The sequence below is a fragment of the Phoxinus phoxinus genome (assembly GCF_949152265.1).
Source record: "Phoxinus phoxinus genome assembly, chromosome: 1".
In the NCBI taxonomy this organism is placed as follows: Eukaryota; Metazoa; Chordata; class Actinopteri; order Cypriniformes; family Leuciscidae; genus Phoxinus; species Phoxinus phoxinus.
In genome coordinates, this window is record NC_136876.1 from 22,962,997 (window position 1) to 22,981,631 (window position 18,635).

General features: G+C 38.0%; 1 protein-coding gene across 1 annotated transcript in view; it reads right to left on the reverse strand.

Moving 5' to 3' along the window:
- Positions 1-344: 344 nt before the first annotated feature.
- mrc2 (mannose receptor, C-type 2) overlaps positions 345-18,635 on the reverse strand; it is a 32,583-nt gene continuing 14,292 nt past the window's right edge. The window contains exons 3-28 of the mRNA XM_079617620.1: positions 18,625-18,635; positions 18,307-18,471; positions 18,030-18,143; positions 17,043-17,186; positions 16,571-16,762; positions 16,170-16,324; positions 15,043-15,147; positions 13,167-13,282; positions 12,904-13,052; positions 12,547-12,764; positions 11,554-11,696; positions 9,790-9,877; positions 8,680-8,842; positions 8,387-8,550; positions 7,840-8,008; positions 7,550-7,692; positions 6,750-6,864; positions 6,385-6,542; positions 6,100-6,208; positions 5,779-6,017; positions 5,534-5,699; positions 4,320-4,469; positions 4,117-4,236; positions 3,843-4,022; positions 2,417-2,443; positions 345-2,279 (exon numbers count right to left, since the gene is read on the reverse strand). The exon at positions 18,625-18,635 is cut by the window's right edge and continues 163 nt beyond it. Coding sequence (XP_079473746.1) covers positions 2,059-2,279; positions 2,417-2,443; positions 3,843-4,022; positions 4,117-4,236; positions 4,320-4,469; positions 5,534-5,699; positions 5,779-6,017; positions 6,100-6,208; positions 6,385-6,542; positions 6,750-6,864; positions 7,550-7,692; positions 7,840-8,008; positions 8,387-8,550; positions 8,680-8,842; positions 9,790-9,877; positions 11,554-11,696; positions 12,547-12,764; positions 12,904-13,052; positions 13,167-13,282; positions 15,043-15,147; positions 16,170-16,324; positions 16,571-16,762; positions 17,043-17,186; positions 18,030-18,143; positions 18,307-18,471; positions 18,625-18,635 — 3,724 coding nt within the window. The 3' untranslated portion in view covers positions 345-2,058. The remainder of the gene's footprint in view (positions 2,280-2,416; positions 2,444-3,842; positions 4,023-4,116; positions 4,237-4,319; positions 4,470-5,533; positions 5,700-5,778; positions 6,018-6,099; positions 6,209-6,384; positions 6,543-6,749; positions 6,865-7,549; positions 7,693-7,839; positions 8,009-8,386; positions 8,551-8,679; positions 8,843-9,789; positions 9,878-11,553; positions 11,697-12,546; positions 12,765-12,903; positions 13,053-13,166; positions 13,283-15,042; positions 15,148-16,169; positions 16,325-16,570; positions 16,763-17,042; positions 17,187-18,029; positions 18,144-18,306; positions 18,472-18,624) is intronic.

An 18,635-nucleotide genomic window follows, 5' to 3' on the forward strand; every position in this document is an offset into this window, starting at 1 on the left:
TATTTTGAAGAATGTCGGTAACCAAGCAATTAACTGGTCCCATTGACTGCCATAGTATATATTTTTTCCTACTATGGAAGTCAATGGGACCAGTTAACCGTTTGGTTACCGACATTCTTCAAAATATCTTCATTTGTGTTCAGCAGAAGAAAGAAATGAATACAGGTTTGAAACAACTTGAGGGTGAGTATATGATGACATAATTTTCATTTTAAAAGTGAACTATCCCTTTAAGAGAATGTAGAAATCTTTTGAAATTCCTTGGTAACTAAGTCAAATGGCCTTCAAACTGCAGATTGCATATTGCTTATTAAAACCATGAGAAGTAAATGTATAAAGAATGTACACGGAAAATAGTTTTTATTATTCAGTATTTATGTCTTGTTTTTCTGTACAAATATCTAAACATTTTCTCAAGAAGTAAAATAACATAAGATATAAAAAAGTATACACATTTATTGTTTTTACTTAAAACAAGGTAAAGTATCTGCCAACTGGGTAAGAAAAATGATTTTCCCTTTGAATTAAGTTTATTTATCTTACCCGATTGGCAGATACTTTATCTTGTTTTAAGCATAAACATTTTAAGCATTTTTCAGAAAGCAAGAAGACTAAATAGTAATTTGGCTTCTCAAGAAAATATATCTTGGTTTAAGAATGTTTAGATATTTGTGCTGGAAAACAATACTAAGATTTTTTTTTTGCAGCGTAACAGCAACAATCCATACAACTTTACCCATTTGTAATACTAATTTGACTTGATTTCTTTGGCAAACTTATGCACAGGACTAAAACACTCTTAGATAAGCCATCTGTGCAAATATCCAGCAGGGAGCAGTAACTTAAGTCCCCTTTCAGTCGCCAACACTTCCCGTAACCGCGGCTCACCTAAAGCCCCACCTCTTACTGTCTCCTCCTCTCCATCTTCTCCTCCCTTATCCCTTTTTGAAGAACCCATTTCGAACCTTCACTATTCTCTCTCTCTCTAATGCCTTGCCCTCTTCGCTCCTGTGTTCTGATTGGCTCCAGATCTGCTCCACATTCCACAGCTGGCCACAGCACCGTTTCACCTCGAGGCCTCGCCAAGAGTCGAGGGGAGGAAAAGGAAGGCAAGAAAACAGGGAACGGTTAAGAACTGGAAAGAAGAACTAGAGAAAGAAGTACAAAGTTTAAGTTTCATTCCACGTACTGTTTGGATTCAGCATTTACATGAGCTCATCACACCGGCTGAGATCAAGCAAACCGTTACAGTGAGATCAGACTTCCTGTTGGGCAGCTCTGCGTTCAGCGTGTGATTAGAGAGAGAGAGAGACACTGCGGTGTTTGTCACAGGCTCATTCACATGCACTTTCATCTGTCTATTTCTGTCCGCAGTTCTTTCTTTTTTTTTTTTGGTTCTGCACCACTGAACTTCAAACATACCATCGTTTCATTTGATGTGTAATTATTATGATTATCATTTTCAGACGGATCAGCGAGGGACCTGGATTCTGACCCAGAGATAATCAAATTCAGCTGCACACATTTTGAAAAAGAGCAATAAAAAAAATGGCACAACAAATAACTTCAAAAGTCACAGTCTAAAAAAGAAATACTGTTGTGGCGTTACCTTGTAGTGTGTGTGTGTGATTGTGCGCTCTCATAGTCTGTAAGTTCCAGTCAATGTGATTTTTGGGGGACACTGTTCCCTTTTGGCACTAAAGGATAAAACTATGACATGAAAAAAATACGCATATAAACTATTTCAACTTCCGGATAAAGAAACAAACAAACAAACAAACAAAATGCTATTTTCCACACTAGCCAATCCAAACAGCTCCTCTGAGATGATGGAATTTGATTGGCTGACAGACTTGGATGGATTGACCTTAGGAGAAAAAAAGTTTCAGCTCTGTTGATTTTGGTTGATCATCTGCTGCGCTCTACACAGCTCTCTCAGTGTCTTAAAAAAAAAAAAAAAAAAAAGATTTTTTCCTAAACGTAAATTCTCTCAGTCAGTTGCTGCGTCAGCAGAATTGTTTTCCTTGGTGTTTCGAATCAGTTTGAACACATCCAGCATTATTCGCTCTGTTCGTTCAACTCCATGTCTGAAACGAGAATGTTTTTTTCTGCTTCTTCGGAGGGGGCGGAGTTAGTGCGGCTGTACCGAGCGCTCTCATAGGAGCCCGTAGAGCCAAAGCTCCGCCTACGATACAGAAAAATCCCACCCACCACCAGAGCGATCAGAACCAGCGCGGCCACCAGGACCTGAATTAATACATGGAGATGGTCCACCTCAGCTGGAAGAAAGAGAAACAAGAAAATATTCAAATAAGAAAATGACAAGCAACTTTAAGATTATTCATTCAATAGATTTTTGATAATGTTGTCACCATATTTTAGGTAAATGTGAGGTTTAAATAGGATTATAACTTACGTTGAAATACAGGCTCTATTGCGGCTCCTATTGAAAATGGGGAATAAATAAAAAAATTAGGCTCAATAATGTGAATCATTGTATTAGCATTTCTTCCATTTCATACATTCTTAGATATTTATTTTTTCCTTGAGGTCAACTTATCATTTTCAACATTTCTTGTTATATACTAGGGTTTTTGGTTGGTAAGATATTGTGCTGTTTTAGAAGTCTCTTATGTTCAACAAGGCTGCATTTATTTGATACAATACAGTAAAAACAGTAATATTGTGAAATATTATTACAATAAAGCAATTTATTCATGTAAAGGCAAAACAGTCATTACTCCAGTGTCACATGATCCTTCAGAAATCATTCTAATATGATGATTTGAAGTTCAAGAAAACATTCTTATTATCAATGTTAAAAATATTTGCGCCACTAAATATTTTTGTGGACATTTTTTTAAGGATTCTTACTGAATAGAAAGTTCAAAAGAACTGTTTTTATAATATAATAAATGTCTTTACTGTTAGGTTTGATCATTTTAATGCACCCTTTAATGATCATTTATCACCTGCTTATTGACCTTTAAAAATAAATGTTTTGTTGTTGTGCGATTGATTGATTGATTGATTGATTGATTGATTGATTGATTGACTTATTGATTGGTTGATTGATTACTTTATTATCCCAATGGCGAAATGTTTGTTGCTTGTGTTTCAACAAGTTCTTAAAGGATTAGTTCATCAAAAAATTAAAATTCTGTCATTTTTTACTCATCCTCAAATCGTTCCAAACCCTTAAGAAATTTGTTCATCTTTAGTATACAAATGAAGATCTTTTTAATGAGGTCTGAGAGCTCCAATGACAGTCTATGCAACTACCACTTTCAAGCCCCAGAAAGGTAGTAAAGACATAATTACATGAGGCGGGAGTAATTAATGACAGAATTAAACATTTTGGCTGACCCAGGGTGCGAAATACGGGGGGGTCCAGGGGGGCTGGTTGGACAACGAAGCAGGTGGGCGAACGGAAAGACTGCAACCCTTTTTACACACTAAAATTGGGGTTAAAATTGTTTAGAGTCTAGAAAAACAAAAACATTGCTACTCTCAGAAAAGGGACCGGGTTTACACCTCGCAGAATAATGGATCAACGGTGATGTTACTAGCTCCATGAAATATTGTAATTTGTGAAAATTTAGATCGGTATTGCGCAACAATCAGGAGATGGGGACCCCCTCAAATATTGATGGGTTTTTCACACACTGGGGTGACCTAACCCTTTAAAACTTCTATGTACACATACTTTTGGAGTCTGGACGAGTCTGGATGACACTGTGGTTACACATAGGAATGTTTTAATAAGTTTGTGCTTTTGTGTAGCATTTTTCTATATGCAGATATATCATATGTTTCCATATGCATGTGACAGTCCATAGTACCTCGTGGTCGTTTACAGATGACTCCATGTGTGCGATTTTTACAGGACCCAGGCCTCCAGAGGCCCGTGTTGCTCTGAACCCAGAAGCAGCTGTTGGCGGACAGCATGCTCAGATTAGCGTCCTGCTGCTCCCAGTTACTGTAGTCCACTACTTCACTGTCGGACCACTCCAGACTGCCTTCTGTAGAATCAAAGACAAACATGGAGGTCTAAATAAAGGAGATCCAAATTTAAGGTCAATAAAGAAAACAAGTGTTATTTATTAACCATCTTGCCTTTGGAGTTAAAGATCATTCCAAGCCAAGCGCCGTGGGCCTGTTGTTGAAAACTTTGCATGTGCTCCCACACAAAACCATTCTCGTTTTCATCTAATATTGACAACAGCTTAGCTCCCACTGAGAAAGAAAAAAACAAGATTACCGACGTTTTATTGTGTAATATGCTCTTCTTGTTGGCTTTTCCTGTGTGTGGACGTTACCTTTGCTACACTTGTGTATGGCCTCGTGTTTAAACTGTAGCTCGTGCAGGATGAACGAGTAGCAGTGATTTCTGAAAGGAACCCAGGACCAATTACCTACAGGATGTGGGCAAATATCTGGATACATCCACCTGTGGTCTATCCTTCTCTCTGACACAGACACAGAACAAGCAAAATGCTATTAGAACACGTCTGCAAATTTTGGGCAAATATAACACCACAGACACAGAGATCCAAACACACATTGGCTATGTCTGGAATGGAACACCAGCATCCTGCACAGAATACACCTGTGTTGTTGTTACATTTTTTACAATAGCTTTTGGCCATTTTAAATAATGTTGAAATAAAATAAAGTTTAAATATTAGATGAAAAACTCAAATTTAACAACTTACAAAAATTAGATATGCCTTAGAAACAAATTACTCAAACTCAAATTTAAATAAAAAAAGCTGTATAGAAATATAACAAAACTAATAAAAAATGAGAAAAGCAAATGACTTGAACTTAAACTAAAATTGACTGAAAATAATACAATAATCAGGGGTGCACATAACAGCAGAAAACGTGGAGGGAAGCACTTTTGTTTTGAGTACCAACATTTTTGGGAACAGGTGAGTTACTGGAGTAGGATTATTCTCCATCTCTGGTAAGAAAGCAATCATGATGATGAGTGTGTTCATTAGTGATGGGAAACCGAGGCTTTCTGAAGCGTTTAAAGCTTTCATCAAGTTGTGCCGAAAATCGGTCCAAAAATTTAAACAGAATAAAATGGAATCCAGAACAATTAAAACGAAAAAATTAAATAAAATGGAACATCATCTACCATGTTTGAGAGAAAAGAAAGGAGGAAAGTGATGACAGCTTGTAGGATAAGTGCGTCGCGTAAAATGTGAGTATCGAGCAGCATCTCCAGGTGCTCCCTTGAGAACCATACCTAAAAAAGTTATGTGCACCCCTGTATATAATAGTATATAAATACTACTACTAAAACAACTTTTATACACTGAATATTGCTTGCTATAATAAAAAAAAAGTACAAAATCTGTATCTCAATCAAAGAGTGAGCTAACTTTGCATGCATACACACATTTGGGTCAGTGTAGTAAGCTACTTCATCTGGGAATTCCATGCATTTACAAAATGTACCTACTGTCCAAAGAATATTAGAAAAAAATATAGCATTCTGAAATATAATATAACATTTTCTTACCCGTGTTAATTTCACAGATGGCAGCATTTAATTTTGTATTACAAGCAGCCACAGTCCACTGGCCCTCAGTGGTCATGTGACCGCATCCATACATATGATTGGGCTCTCTATCCGCCCAGTCACTAAAAGAGATCTCCTCTTCGCCCAACCATGTGTAGCTTCGCCCCTGGAAATACAAGAAGCTTTTGCTGAATCTCTGACATGTCAGGAGACGAGACGTACAACATGCACACAATGTCACTCACCCCATCGTTGTGTAGTGCAATCCAGGCGGGTTTGCGGAGAGTGCTGAGGAGGAGGGTGAGGTAGGCATGTTGCCGTGGGTCCCGAACTGCAGCCAGTGTTCCATTAATGGATTCACACACCTGTAGAGCTGCATGCCAGTCCAGACGCTTCTGCAAGATCCGGTACTGCACGCCATCGAATTCTAATGAGCCATCTAATGATGGGGGAAGAGGGTCCAGGCCAGGGGGCAAGGCAGGGTCTGGAAACACATGCACACAGGAAATATAACACAGCGTATATGCATATGTGTGTGTGTCTGTGAATTTGAGATGTTCCTGTACCTTTATCCTTCATGCAGATGAAGCCATGTTTCTCTGCGTCACACTTGCGAGACGCCCACATTCCCATCATCCGTTGAGGACTACCATGGAGAAGCACTATGCAGTTACCCTAATGGGACACACATATGCATATTGATGGGTAAATTTCTAAATTTACAAATGACAGACAGACAGACAGACAGATAGATAGATTGATTGATTGATTGATTGATTGATTGATTGATTGATTGATTGATTCAGTCATTCATAACAAAGAATGACATTCAGTCATTCACAATCCAGTACCGGGCTTTTCATTTGTCTGTTGTCCACTGGTTCTCCAGGGGCCCAGTTAGTGTAGCTAAGCAACCCAGGTTCAAACCACCGGAACTGAGCCTGAGATTCTGAAGTGAGCCCCACCCACACATGGAAACTGCTGTTGGGTAACAGAGTCAAAAGGAACGCTAATGAGAGAGAGAGAAAGAAATAGATAACATTCGAGGTTAACATCCGAGGTTAGCCTAAAACAGGGCCCTAAGCACCACAGACGTTGCGGCATGTTAGTCCCAAGATTCATAATAGTTATCTATATGATTCTTATTCTTTCATATATTTTTTTCTTTTTCGCGTAACCTAGCTTCCCTTCTGTAGTGTGTGTGGGTTTGATTTACCCTGAACTCTGTGGTTTGGCACTGTCACTAGCGTGGCTCTATGTGTCAGACACGTCTTGGAGGCAGCCTCCCAAGTGCTACGACTCGACAGCTCCTCTCCAAACACCTTATAACACTGTTGGAAAATGAGGGAAAGAAACAGAATTCAGAGATTACTGATATGAGAAAATGTGCAATGTGAATATTCCTGGGAGAAAGGGCAGATCTGTATTTCCTTACATTCTAAAACACATCAAGAGAGTCAGCACACTCTACCAAAGAATAAGTCATCAAATGTGAGATAAAAACAACATTTTACTGGAAAAAAGGGCAAATGTTTCAGTCACATGTGATCTTTGTCAATGTCAAGCTTACAATGCTTAGTGCAGTTGCCATCTTAATTTAAGGAGTCACATGGTTACATAGATCACATGATCAACCAATATTATAAGCATCATGATATAAATAGATAGTTTACATCAAATTAGAGAACAATAACTGTACTTAGGATTAACAAGAAGAGTTCATGACTATTCTTACATTCTAGCGAAAAAATCTATAATCAAAATCAAAATGTAATATCTTGCTTCATCAGTAAACCGACTGATTTTTACCCTACCTTTTTTTTAAATCCCTTTTCATGATCTAATAAATTTATGAACAGTTGCAGTCAAAGTAATGATACATTTCTTAAAAAGTATAAAATTTATTATATATATAAAAAAAATAGATGAACCTAAAACAAAATTTGAATGCAAACAGAACTACAGCGTAGCCTTGCAAGTGTAAAAGCAGACAGGTTATGGGAGTGAATTTCTGACCTTGTGTAGAAAAGGACTCCAGCCCTGGGGGCAGCCGGCGGGTATGAGAGGAGGAGCGGGTGTGGGAGGGATGGTACCCGTCACATTTACCCTCTTACACACGTACGGAAGATCGACGTGACACTTCTGGTCTGACCAGTCACCTGAGAAAACATTAAAGCAATTCACTTAACTTGAACCTTAAACCCGTGGACCACTTTAAGTTTATTCAATTATAAATGTTTTAAAATGTGCAGTCAAAACCGGTGCATGTCAAATCAAGGTAAAGATGACATATTTTCTGGTCAAACCTTTTGAGGCGGAGATTTGGACACATTTGGGCTCTTTGCTGATTGGCCGAGGCTGTCCTAGTCCCCAGGACACATAGTTGAGCACCGAATAATCAGACCATCTTAATCTCCCATCGTTCTTAAATGTGTGTAACCCAACCCACCACAGATCATTTTCTTTGCGGGACATCTAGATACGGTGAAATATACAAATCCTGGTTGGTATTTCAAATACATTTGATATACAGTTAAGATTAAAAGTATATATACTCTCCATTCAAAATATCCACCCCAAAATAAAATGTTGTAAATTTACTCTCATGTCATTCCAGCTTCATATTACATTCACAATACAAATTACTGTTACCAGTCAACGCCCTGACATTCTGTCTGAGATTTCATTTTGAGTATCATATAAGAAAGAAAATAATGTAAGGTCGTAATGACATGAAGGAAATGCTGACAGTATTTTCATTTTTGGGTGAATTATTCCTTTAAGTCTAGATCACAATAAGCTGTCATAAGGATACATCTCAGAGGAGTGTGTGTTTGTGTTATGTGTGCGTACCTTGCGTAAAGTGTTAACCAAAAACTGATTCTCCTTCGGAGAGTGCATGGAGACCAGAGAGGCGTGGAACCAGGAGCAGATCCTCTGAGCCTGGTCCCACGTGGAGCGATGTTCAAACATTTTATACTGGGCCTCCTCAAAGTCAACCCACTCTAAACCAGTGTCTACACAAAGACACACACTTATAGTCATCTCACATTACTTAGATTCAAAATCATATTCAGCTGACAAACAAGCTTGTTTCTAAAGGCAAAAAAAGAGAAGATGACATGGTAACGTGCACTGTGACAGACCTTCATGGCTCTCGGGTTCCTCTTCTACCTTCCCTTTAGGTATTTTGCAGATCCAGTCTAGCTCAGACTCACAGTGTGATACGAACCAGTTGGTGTCAGCCATGTTAGCTGCTCCGCACTCAGCAGAGCCATAATTCCCCCTGCCAAAGTTCTGATAGGCCACCTGAAAGAGAAAAAAGATTATAGACTTTATATTGTAGAATTACAAGCAAAACGTTAGTGTGACGGGACTATAGTAAAGTAAATGGTAGCAGATCACAATGCCATTGTACATTGATATTTGCCGTGGTACTTCAAAGAATACAATGGTAGTACATTTTTGTTAATTTGTTATTTTAGTTCACCCAAAAATTTAAATTATGGTCCGTAAGACCTTTGTTCATCTTCAGAACACAAATTGAGATGAGTCCGAGAGCTTTCTGTCCCTCCACAGACTGCAACGTTATTATTACCACTGTCAAGGCCAAGAAAGGTAGTTAAGACATTGTTAAAACAGTCCATGTGACTATAGTGGTTAAACCTTAATGTTATGAAGCGACGAGAATACTTTATGGGCGAAAAAATTTTTGTTGCATTTTTTATTTTTGAGAACAAAAAGTATTCTCGTTGCTTCATAACATTAAGGTTTAACCACTATAGTCACATGGACTGTTTTAACAATGTCTTAACTACCTTTCTGGGCCTTGAAAGTGGTAATAATAACGTTGCAGTCTGTGGAGGGACAGAAAGTTCTCGGAATTCATCAAAAATATCTTCATTTGTGTTCTGAAGATGAACGCAGGTCTTACGGGTTTGAAATGACGAGTAATTAATGACAGAATTTTTATTTTTGGGTGAACTAATAACCCTTTAAGAATCTATTTTTTTCTGGCTCTCAAACAGGGGGTCGAGGCCCACTAGAGGGCCTCAGCAAACTCCCAAAGGGCTCTCATAGTTATTTAGAATTAGACAAAACAAGCACTGAATTTAAAATTCTTAATTCATACTGGATATCATTAATTTCCTGCCTTAGTATTAAAATAACCATTAATATTATTCAAATATTCAGTATACACACTGCTGTAGTACAATGAATGCAATGAAAAATTCACAGTATTTTAAGAAACTCACAGCTGATCCGTCACTCCATGTCCAACTGTCACTGTTCCGGCGTGAAATCCCGATCCATATCCAGTGCTGCTCATGATCCTCCGCCTCCCTGTCCACACAGCCAATCAGAAAGCAGAACTGTTAGACACTACTATACCTTTAACAGGCAGTTTTCACATGATGCATTCTACTCATAAAAGGTAAGTTCGACTAAATGAGGCGCCGCGCAGACCAATCGCAATGAATTCTGATACGAAATTTTATTAAAGCGATAGTTCACTTTGAAATTATTTTTTGATATGTTTTAGCTAACCTCAAGGGAATCCAAGATGTAGGTGTCTTTGTTTCCACAGTATTTTCAATTTTGATATTTTTAGGTCAAACCGTTCTTGTCTGACAGTCATATCATGCAGGTCTATGGGGTCCACCTCAAAGAGCATGCACAGAGAAGTCCAAATTAAACATGATTTAATGACTCGTAAATGTAAGTACACATTGATGGCCTAAGACACGAAACGAGCGGTTTGTGTGAGAAAACTAACAGTATTTATATCGTTTTTACCTCTTGTAACACAGCCACGTCCAAGTGATCTGAGGGGGCGCGAGCGCATCCTGGTGTGTGACGTGTACGCAGACTGGTGCATAGATATATATACACTAGATTCCGCATTAAAGACATTCGTTCCAATGAACTGCCGTAGCCAAGGCGACATCTAGTGTATACATCTATGCACCAGTCTGCGCACACGTCACACACCAGGATGCACTCGCGCCCTCAGATCACTTGGACGTGGCTGTGTTACAAGAGGTAAAAACGATATAAATACTGTTCGTTTTCTCACACAAACCGCTCGTTTCGTGTCTTAGGCCATCAATGTGTACTTACATTTACGAGTCATTCAATCATGTTTAATTTGGACTTCTCTGTGCATGCTCTTTGAGGTGGACCCCATAGACCTGCATGATATGACTGTCAGACAAGAACGGTTTGACCTAAAAATATCAAAATTGAAAATACTGTGGAAACAAAGACACCTACATCTTGGATGCCCTTGAGGTAAGCTAAAACATATCAAAAATTAATTTCAAAGTGAACTATCCCTTTAAAGACGAGACCAGCCGCCCCAAATCATCTGCACATGCTCTGGTGACGACACAGCTGTTTCACGATTGGCCTGATGCTCACAAATTCGTGTTTTTAAAACAGTAAAAACTGTTTTCATGTAATCTTAATGTTATATTGTGTCATATTTTTCAAAATGAAACTGATTCAAATAAATAAAATTATAAATATATAATATATAAATGTATATATAATGTCTATAAAAAATATAGAGCCACTTTATTGGTAAATACTATTGGCTTTTGTTGAACTTTATTGTTGTACATTTGGCACTGTATTAAGCAGTACATAAAGTAGAGAATGAAAAATGTTTCTGTTGCTTCATGAAAATGTCTGAAACTTCGGTGTATTTGACTAATATTTGGACCATGCGAGCGTCACTACAGGATTACAGGAAGCAGAAAGTGTCAGACTTCTTGTCTCCGTTTTCAACTCTGCAACAGGCACATCTCGCCCGTCGGCGGAAGCCTAGTATAGTTCAACTCGAACACAACTATTGTTTAAGATAATAACTAATCTTACACATAAAAAACATAAAGACATTATTTCTGGAGTATTTGAGTGTAAAAAGTGGTGAATAAAGAAAACTTTACAAAAACATGAATTCTCACCCCCTCATTCATTACAAACACACACCTGTACCCTTCATCACACACACCTACCCGAAGGCCTCATGCAGGATCTGGAAGACAAAGGCCTCTTCCTCCGGTGTGCTGAAGCTGGCAAGCTGAGCTCCATGTTTCTGGCAGAATTTGTGAGCTTGAATCCAAGTCAATCTCTTCTCCAGTGCACCTGCATGGAAGACCTACAAAAGCACAGCGATCACTGACACCAGGGCTGGACAAAATTCACTTTTTAAGAATAAGCTCAGTTTTTGAATTGAACAGCAACACTAACAGGAGGTTGATCTGGAATTTGAAACGGAATGACAGGAAGAAGAATTTACTGGATAATTCACCTCAAAAGATTTGTGATTATTAATTTTGTGATAAATTTGTGGTCATTAATTGTGACATTTTATTCGATGAAACGATTACGGTCAAAACAATTAATGCAGTCATCAAAAATGTATTTTAATTTCAGCACCATGAAACATCCATGATTCTTGTACTGCATTGTAAAGACTTTAGGTTAAATTAAGAGAGCAATCTGGGAAAATCAATGTTTAAATTGTTAAAACTACAAAAACTACACTAACAGAAATTATATGACTTTGCAAGTCAAGACAACACTTTTCACAATACACTTTGTTTTAAAGCAGCTTTACAGAAAATCATGATGTTAATTTCAATAATATCTAAATTACTTCATGCCTTGTAGCTGCATTTAGCAGACTAGTGCTGGGCAATAATAATATAGTTTACATTTAGCAACGATACAAGCAATCAAGCAGTTGAGATTTACTAGTATATATTACCCTATGCGAAGATAAAGCTTTTTTAAAGAGCTGGGTGATAATATAAACAAATTTTGCAGTTTAAAAACATCAGACTGTTTGATTTGCTATATTGTATATATCGCTTTATGTGAGTGTACTGTATAGACCTAGCTATAGATTTATATATAGAACCTGCATCCAAATACAAATTCAGTTCAAATTGGAATTTACAAGGCGTTTTCGATTCCAAAGTGGTGCACAGCTGTGACAGACGCACCTTGTAGCAGTGGCGGAACGCATTGGTGCTTTTCCATCCTGATGGGCATGACCCTGTCAGGGAGGGCGTAGGCTGAGGAGCAGGAGGGATGGGGATGAAAGAACTGTCCTGATTCTGTTTGCAAATGTATTTGGAGCGGACGCTGGCACAGTCCTTCACCTCCCACAGACCCATGGCCTGACCTGACACCATCACCACACAGCCTCCCTTCATCCGTGCTGCACATCAAGCAGGTTCAGGATTAGCATTTTTATGGTTTAGTACCAAATGATAAAAGGAATGATATACAGGCACAAGCTATTCAGGTGCAACACATGCTCATCTCAAATATACGGTCGGTGGCGTGTGTTTCTGTACCTGGTTCGTCTCTGTTCCAGTTGGTGTATGCGAGCTCGTCTCCGGTTATCCAGTGGAAGGGGCTGGTGCTATTCTCATTATACAGGCCGAGCCAGAACTGATCAACAGACCGTCCAAACACCAGGCTGCTCACAAAGGCCTGCTCAAACCTGGAAACACGCACACGAGCACCTCATGAGTTACTCTGTAATTTAATGATTTCAGGAAAAAGCATACAAGCTGACTACATATCCAATCCATGTTGCTAGGCTTGTGTCTAGTACCTGTTATTGATAATGGCGAGCGTAGCATTGTTGCTAGCGCACATGCCTTTTGCATCACTAAAGGGTAGAGATTCTTCTCCAACCTTGAAACAGGAAGGACTGTGCCATCTCCAACCCTGAGGAGATTCACCAGAGGAAAAGAGAAAGAAGTTTGCAGGGTTATAATGCATTCAATTATTCTTGCTTGAACATGGATGCTTCTGAACAGTTCAGCTTTTTTTTTTTTTAAACCTAGAGATTTTTAAATGTTAAATGTTTTATGTATCGATACACCGGAAAGAAAACCATTTGTGGGGGCATAATCTGGACATTTTTTTGAAAATTATTTAAATTGTTTGCATTTAATTTTTCTAATTAAAAGCATCCCCACCAGCACAAACTAGCATAAACCAGTCTGGACTAGCAAGCAATCCATACTGGTCTAAGCTGGTTCTGTTCATAGGTGGATTTGACCTATGGCAAAATTAATAAAGCCCCCTCCCCCTAGTAAAAAATGACAAAAACAAAACATGCACACACACGTTTGTTTCACCATATTAGGGAGGATATTGCATAGACTTCCATTGTTTTTATATCAGGTTAAGAATATTTTCTTTTGAAACATGTTTTGTCCAATTTATAAGTCTTTTTAACCAGTGAGGATCAGTCAAATGTCTTCACTCATCAGTTGTCATAATATTTCACTATAAGTGAGGACATTTGACCTTCACAAGTATAGCCAAACTTGTACACACACTGACACCCACATTTTAAGGAATGTATCTAAATGACACGTCAGCACTTGGCAAGAAGTGGTAACTTGACCTGTCTGCCGGCTGTCTGTTTAAGGCATAACTGAGAGACAGATGTGTTCTCTCATTGTCTGACAAACTCACAATGACTGTAAGAAACGTTACATTCTCTAACTAGATTTTCATCTGCAGAAAGTGCTTGCCTTATAAATCTATTGCAATTTGTAAAGCTCAATACAAGAAGAACGTGGAAGAGAGATGAACAATAATATGCAATGTAGATACATTATGATTTCAAAAGTTTGGGGTCGGTGGGATTTTAAAAAATGATTTGAAAGAAGTCTTCAATGCTCACCAATGCTGCATTTATTGGATACAAATTTTATTATTACAACTTAAAATAACTGTTTTCTATTTTAATATTATCACTTAATCATCATACTAAAAACCATTCAGAACACTTTTACAACCAAAGAGCAACACCCTGGTTCTGCATGTTCAAGAAAAGAAGGGAAAGTAGTAACTTAGTCAAACAGTCTAATAACCTCTGACCTCTCTGACCTAGCTGATGGCACCCAGGGTCACAGTTCTTATTTAACAGATGCCTATTACCAGGGTCACAGCAATATAACTGCAATAATGCACACATGCACACACTTCAAAACAAAGGGGTTTCATGTAGAGAGACCTGATGAAATGGGTGGAGGGGTGACAGACACAGGCAATGAGAATGACATTTTGCCGATGTATGCATATTTTGTGTCTGTGAGTGCAACTTGGTCCATGACCTCAAACTTTTTTGAAAACAGTTATGAGTTACGGAGACTAACGTGTGTGAGTCAGACTTCTCTGTTTATTGTATGCTTGTGGCAGGTCTGGGTCTACTGACCACATCTGGAGTTTTAACAGCATGACACAGCAGCGACTGTGAATAGAGGCTTTATGCAGAGAAAAAGAGGGCGACAGAAAGTATGTGTGTGTGTGTGTGTGTGTGTGTGGGGCTAAACAGAAGAAACAAACAGAAGACTGCAGGAGCTGCAGAGAACAAAACAAGAACGGATAATTACAGGGTTAAAACAAATGAAAAGGGAAGAATGACAAAGACGAATGGGAGACGGAAGGGAAAAGGCAACAGAGTGATTTACCCGTTTGCAGCCGTGGTCCTCTATCCGGTCGTCAGCCTTCTGAGCCGCTTTCTTGCAGATCGAGGGCAGCGAGTAATTACATGGGCTATCGTTCCAGCGGCCCTCCTACAAGCACACACACACACACTGTATAATGAGGGGTTATCGCTATGAAGCTGCTGTAAATTTAGCCTTTTAGGACCGCTGTCTTAATCATGAGTTTAAAGAAAAACAGATTCATATCCATTAGCATCAGTCAGACAGTTCTAAAAAATAAGGTTTGAAAAAACATTGCATTAACACACTGTGCCTTTAACTGAAACCTTTATTTGAATCCCAAAACACACCTGCCAAGAACCCATCTATTTCATCCAAAAATTATATTTTGTTATATTTTATTTTTTTAAATTACAATCATAGCTCATTCTACATTACCATTTAAAGGTTTGGATTTTTTTATGCTTTTGAAAGAATTCTCTTACGCTCACCAAGACTGAAATCATTCTGATATGCTGCCCAGATGACATTTGTTATTATCATCAATGTGTAAAACAGTTGTATACATTTTTTTCAGGATTCTTTGATGAATAGAAAGAACAGCATTTATCTGAAATATAAATCTTTTGTAACATTATAAATGTCCGTACGGTCAATGTTGATCAAATAAATACATCCCTGCTGAATAAAATTATTAATTTATTTAAATTCTTTCCAAAATAAAAATTCTTACTGACCCCAAACTTTTGAATGCTAGTGTATAGTTACAAAAGCTTTCTATTTCAGATAAATGCTGTTCTTTGAAACTTTCTATTCATTAAAGTATCCAGAACATTTTTTTTGTGCATAACTGTTTTAAACATTGATAATAAGAAGAAATGTTTCTTGAGCAGCAAATATTATAATATTATAATGATTTCTGAAGGATCATGTGACACTGAAGACTGGAGTTATGATGATGAAAATTCAGCTTTGGCGTCACAGGAATAAATTACATTTTTAAATATATTAAAATAGAAAACTGTGGATCAAATAAATGCAGCCTTGGTGAGCAGAAGAGACTACTTTTACATTAAAACATCTTACCGATCTAAAAGTTTTGAACAATACAGTGTGTAAAATACACACAGCATATAGTAATATATACTCACAGGACCCCAGATGGTGACACAATCCTCGTTAACGCTTCGGAAATTGTTGGGTTCAAACGGATGCCAGTACGTGAAGATGACCGGAGTGCGATCCGTCCATTCAAAGTTCATCTGCATTGCTGTATCATGTAGACCAATCCACAACTCCTCTATGTCTAGGAGACAGGAAGAAAGAGTCTCAAACATCATGGAGAATGTGCCAAATTATATAAAATATGAAATTTATTTTATGCTTTTTTATTATTATTATATATTTTATTTTGAATGTATTATCTTAAAATGAACTAAATTTAGTGAGGTTTATGCTCAACAAAAAGTTATTGTTTTTACTAAAAAGACTAAAAGACTGATAAAGAAAATGTTCTCTGTATATTTATAAATAGGCATTGGCATGTCTATACCTTTCTTCATGTGCTTGGTGATAAATTCGAGTTCTGGGAGGGTGTGAATGCTAACAAGGTTAGACTCCATCTTCTGACACATTTTGTGGGCGGAGCTCCAGTCCAGGTTGTCTGAGGTCAGCCTATAGCAGCCCGCCTGGAAGTTCTGCCAGCCTACATCACACTGGTAGCGCCCGTCATCTGCCCAGGAGTCTGTTTCACACACAGACACAGGTGAAATCTTCGAGAACAAAACAGACTTTCAGGTAGATCAGCAGAATCCAAAATCCAAGCCATGCAAAAAAAAAAAAAGCATGCAATTTTGGGTCAAGATACTTAAATTGCATGGCTGGGCAAGACAAGGTTTACCTATGAAATAAATCAAATCATATTTAATAATTTAAAGTATAAGTGTAAGCAGTGGTAACAGTGCTCTGTACATTTATATGTGAACCACAAGCCACAAATGTGCATTCACACACTGCACACATACCTGTGGTGAAGGGGTCGAGTGTGGCGTTCGGTCGTTTCTTGCAAATGTAAGGCAGAGCTACTGAACAGTCCCGGTTGTGCCAGCGACCCTGGGCGTCGGTGCTGATCACTCCACAGTTTTCCTCCTCGTCATAGCTTGGCATTTCTACAACACAAGCACACGTGAGATAATAATACATCCTCCCTAAAAGGAAAAATGCAAATGAGCTCCTACATATCCTCTGTTCCAAATCAAATAAAAACTAAGAACTCTAAAGAGAGCAGAACAATGCAGAAAAAAGTCTTAAAGTAAAATATTGTTTCACATGTATGAAAAATATATAGTCAGCTGGTCATTATTGGTTTATTGTTTGGTCATTGGTCATTATCAGAGGTCTAATAATGACCTGCTGACTGTACATTATTCTTCTTATTACATGGCAAACAAACAAGTAACTAACTAAGTAAGTAAGTAAATATATTATAAATAAATTCACTACTGTTTAAAATTTTGGGGTTGGTAAGATGTTATTAATGTTTTCAAACCCGCATTCGTTTAAATAAAAATACAGCAAAAATAATCATATAATATAGTGAAATATTATTACAATTTAAAATAAACTCTTTTCTATTTAAAATATTTTCAAATGTAATTTATTCCTGTGATTTCAAAGCTGAATTTTAAGAATCATTACTCCAGTCTTCAGCGTCACTTCAGTAATCAATCTGATACGATAATAAGGTGCTCAAGAATCATTTCTAATTATTTGTTTTTATCATTCATTTTACTTTAAATAATGTAATTACTGTATGTGAGAAGAAACTGTAAAGTGCTACAAAAGACATGAAACTACAGTAGTCGACATTTGAAGTGTCACATCACAAGTGTCCAGAATCACATATTACACAGAGCCATGTAATAAATGAATAGTTGCTACCATTTTTAATAGCTAAAGATCCACTAGTTGAGTGTCAGGGTGGGTGTGGTTTTATGAGCGCGTGGTCTCACCTGTTTCCCAGTTTAGGTATTTGAGAGGGGCGGAGTCAGCCCACTGCCAGCCGCCATTGAGATCCAAGTCATTCAGTCCCATCCACAGGGTGGCGCTGTACCCAGTTATCAAACCTACGGTACACACACACTTTATAAACACATTCCACAGAGTTTAAAAAATGTTGGTCTTGTTTTTCTGCATTTACCAGAATCATTTCATTTTAATCTCTTTCCAAACCAAATAATTTAATTGATGTAATGAATTTAATCGCGTTTATTTCCCTCTGTCTCTCACCGTTGATATAGATTTGTTCCTCAACTTTAGTGATGCTGAGCAGGTCTGCTCCCTGCTGTTGGCAGCTGGTTCGTGCTTCACTCCAAGACAGCGTGGCCTGAAAGTTAAACTGGTAACAGTTATCCATCAAAGGGTTTATGTCCCAAAATGTCTCACAGTCGGCACCTTTGGAAAGAGAGAGGGATGCATTTTAGTGAGCAGGAATGTGTACAGTAGTCTCACATTCCCGCTGCCAGACTGAAACAGTGAAAGAATGTCCTGAATTTAACAGGTCAGGTCTGTTAATGACGTGAACAGGATTCAGCTGAATTCACTCACTCTTTACTGGG